Source organism: Vanessa atalanta, chromosome 3 (genome assembly GCF_905147765.1).
Source record: "Vanessa atalanta chromosome 3, ilVanAtal1.2, whole genome shotgun sequence".
NCBI classification, from domain to species: domain Eukaryota; kingdom Metazoa; phylum Arthropoda; class Insecta; order Lepidoptera; family Nymphalidae; genus Vanessa; species Vanessa atalanta.
Genome location: NC_061873.1, coordinates 4,211,349 through 4,213,557, shown reverse-complemented (window position 1 = coordinate 4,213,557; position 2,209 = coordinate 4,211,349). Strand labels below are relative to the sequence as shown.

The following is a 2,209-nucleotide window of genomic DNA, read 5'->3' as shown; positions in this document are numbered from 1 at the left end:
TTCTGATTATGAGGCTATGGACCTAATAGTTGTTAATTTTCATTCTTATTGTAGTTATTTTAAAATGAAAATATGTCTTTTTAGAACTCAATTCGTATTTTAGTATTCATAACATAAATATGAATCCTGTTGTTGAAATATGGACATGGGTAAACAGTATTATTGATATTATAATATTGATAAATATTTTGTATCTTATAACCAAAACCAGCTTTAACATTAAAATTAACTTTCAGGGTGCTAACTCTCATGGCCAATTGGCACTCGATCTAACCTGTGAACAAATAGATAAGCCTACTAAATTGCAAACAGAATTTTATGACAAGATTAAGCAAATAGCCTGTGGTGGCGCACATTCCGTCTTGTTAGACAGTCAGGGAAAGCTTTTTTCATGTGGGTGGAATTCTAAAAAACAACTGGCACATAAAACGGAAGTATATACGTTTAGTCGCATATGGCGTTTAAGTGGTATCACATTTACAAATATAGCATGTGGATGGGACTTTAGTTGTGGTGTCACAGATGAACATTACTTATTTGTATGGGGCTCCAATAGTCATGGTCAGCTAGGTTTACCTAAAGATCATTTCGGAGAATATGTGGAACCCATTAGGCTCCAACTTAATGTGTGTGCGATTTCCATGGGATTGAGACATACAGCGATGATTAATTCAAAAGGAGAGGTTTGGACAACTGGCTGTGGCAGGCATGGCCAACTGGGATTAGGTGAAAATACTCTAAATTCAGATAGATTTCAAAAAGTACCTAAATTAACCAAAATATCTCACATTGCTTGTGGACAGAATCATACAGTAGGATGGTGCTCGGAAGAAAATGCTTTGTATGTTTGGGGTGATAATAGGCATGGTCAGCTGTTGCTTAATTCCCAAGAATATAAGAAAATTTTTACACCACAGAAAATTGATATAAGTGTAAGGAAAGAAGTGAAAAAGCTTTTAAGTGGTTGGACTAATGTTTTATTATGGTTGCACGATGGGTCGCTGCTTACGTGGGGAAGGAACAACAAGGCACAACTTGGGACGGATGCTGAATTTTCTGGAAAGATTTTTAATATTAAATTACCAGGTAGCTTATTATTTTAATATTACTTTACTTATAAATAACATTTTCTATTTATTACACATATAATTTATGTTTTATCTTTCAGATGACAGGCAAGTAGAGGATGTTGCATTAGGTTCTGAACATACCTTGTGCATGGCTACTGATAAAACTATTTGGGCTTGGGGTTGGAATGAACATGCAAACACAGGATTACCCTGCACTGAAGAGTTTATAAGGTGTCCTACTCAAGTACCAATTGAAACAAAGTCAAAAATAAAACAAATATTTGCTGGAGGGGCCCACAATTTTGTAGTAATAGACTATGATTTAGAATAAAAATAACAAAACCATACAATTGTATACTAAACAATATATATTCTATTAAGACATATCTGTGTAGTACATAATCCAATGGTGCTACATAAATTTTGTATTTATATTACACTGACAAGAAACCAGTGCTCGGTATATACCTCTTTGATTTAATTCTGAAACATATGCCAGAAATCTTTATGCAATAATCAACAATAACTATACAAAATTTTAAATTTATCAGACAAATGGTTAAAGAATGAAATGACAGATCCAAATAAACATTAATTATTATTATATTCTTAGATATCCTACATTGTGTGAAGTCAGACATTATAGTTAACTTCAATAAATACTAATATAAATAATTACTTATTAATTTTAAGTAAAACAATATGATAATGAATAAGAATCAATTAATATAAAAAATATTTCACATTGCTTTTACAAACACTTTTGAATACGCAATGTTATCATTAATCTAGTTTACTATTATTTACTGTGTTACAATGTTAACAAGAGCTGTGATTTTGTTGATAATAATAATTTGGTTATAAACAATAAAGTGTTATTAAATAAATGAGATATTATTAATCTAACAATTTACATAAATGGGTGACAAGACAAGAACTACTACTAAATATTTTAATTTCTTTTTTAAGTCAATTTTAGTACAGTACAGTATAGTAGTATGAGAAGATTATTTTAATATAAATTCTAATTAAAGCGTCGATAGCGCGATGGTTTACGGGCCGCCAAGCGATGTAAAAAGTCTCAGGATCGATCCTAACCCCTTGGGTTATTGTCGCCCCCACTTCTAATACAAGTGATA

General features: G+C 31.4%; 1 protein-coding gene across 1 annotated transcript; it reads left to right on the top strand.

Annotated features, from left to right (window-relative positions):
• LOC125077059 (secretion-regulating guanine nucleotide exchange factor) lies at nt 1–1,880 on the top strand. The gene is made up of 3 exons (XM_047688849.1): nt 1–149; nt 237–1,086; nt 1,169–1,880. Exons 1-3 carry the CDS (start codon nt 120–122, stop codon nt 1,399–1,401), a joined length of 1,113 nt encoding a protein of 370 aa, XP_047544805.1. The 5' UTR covers nt 1–119; the 3' UTR covers nt 1,402–1,880.
• Nucleotides 1,881–2,209: the final 329 nt, after the last annotated feature.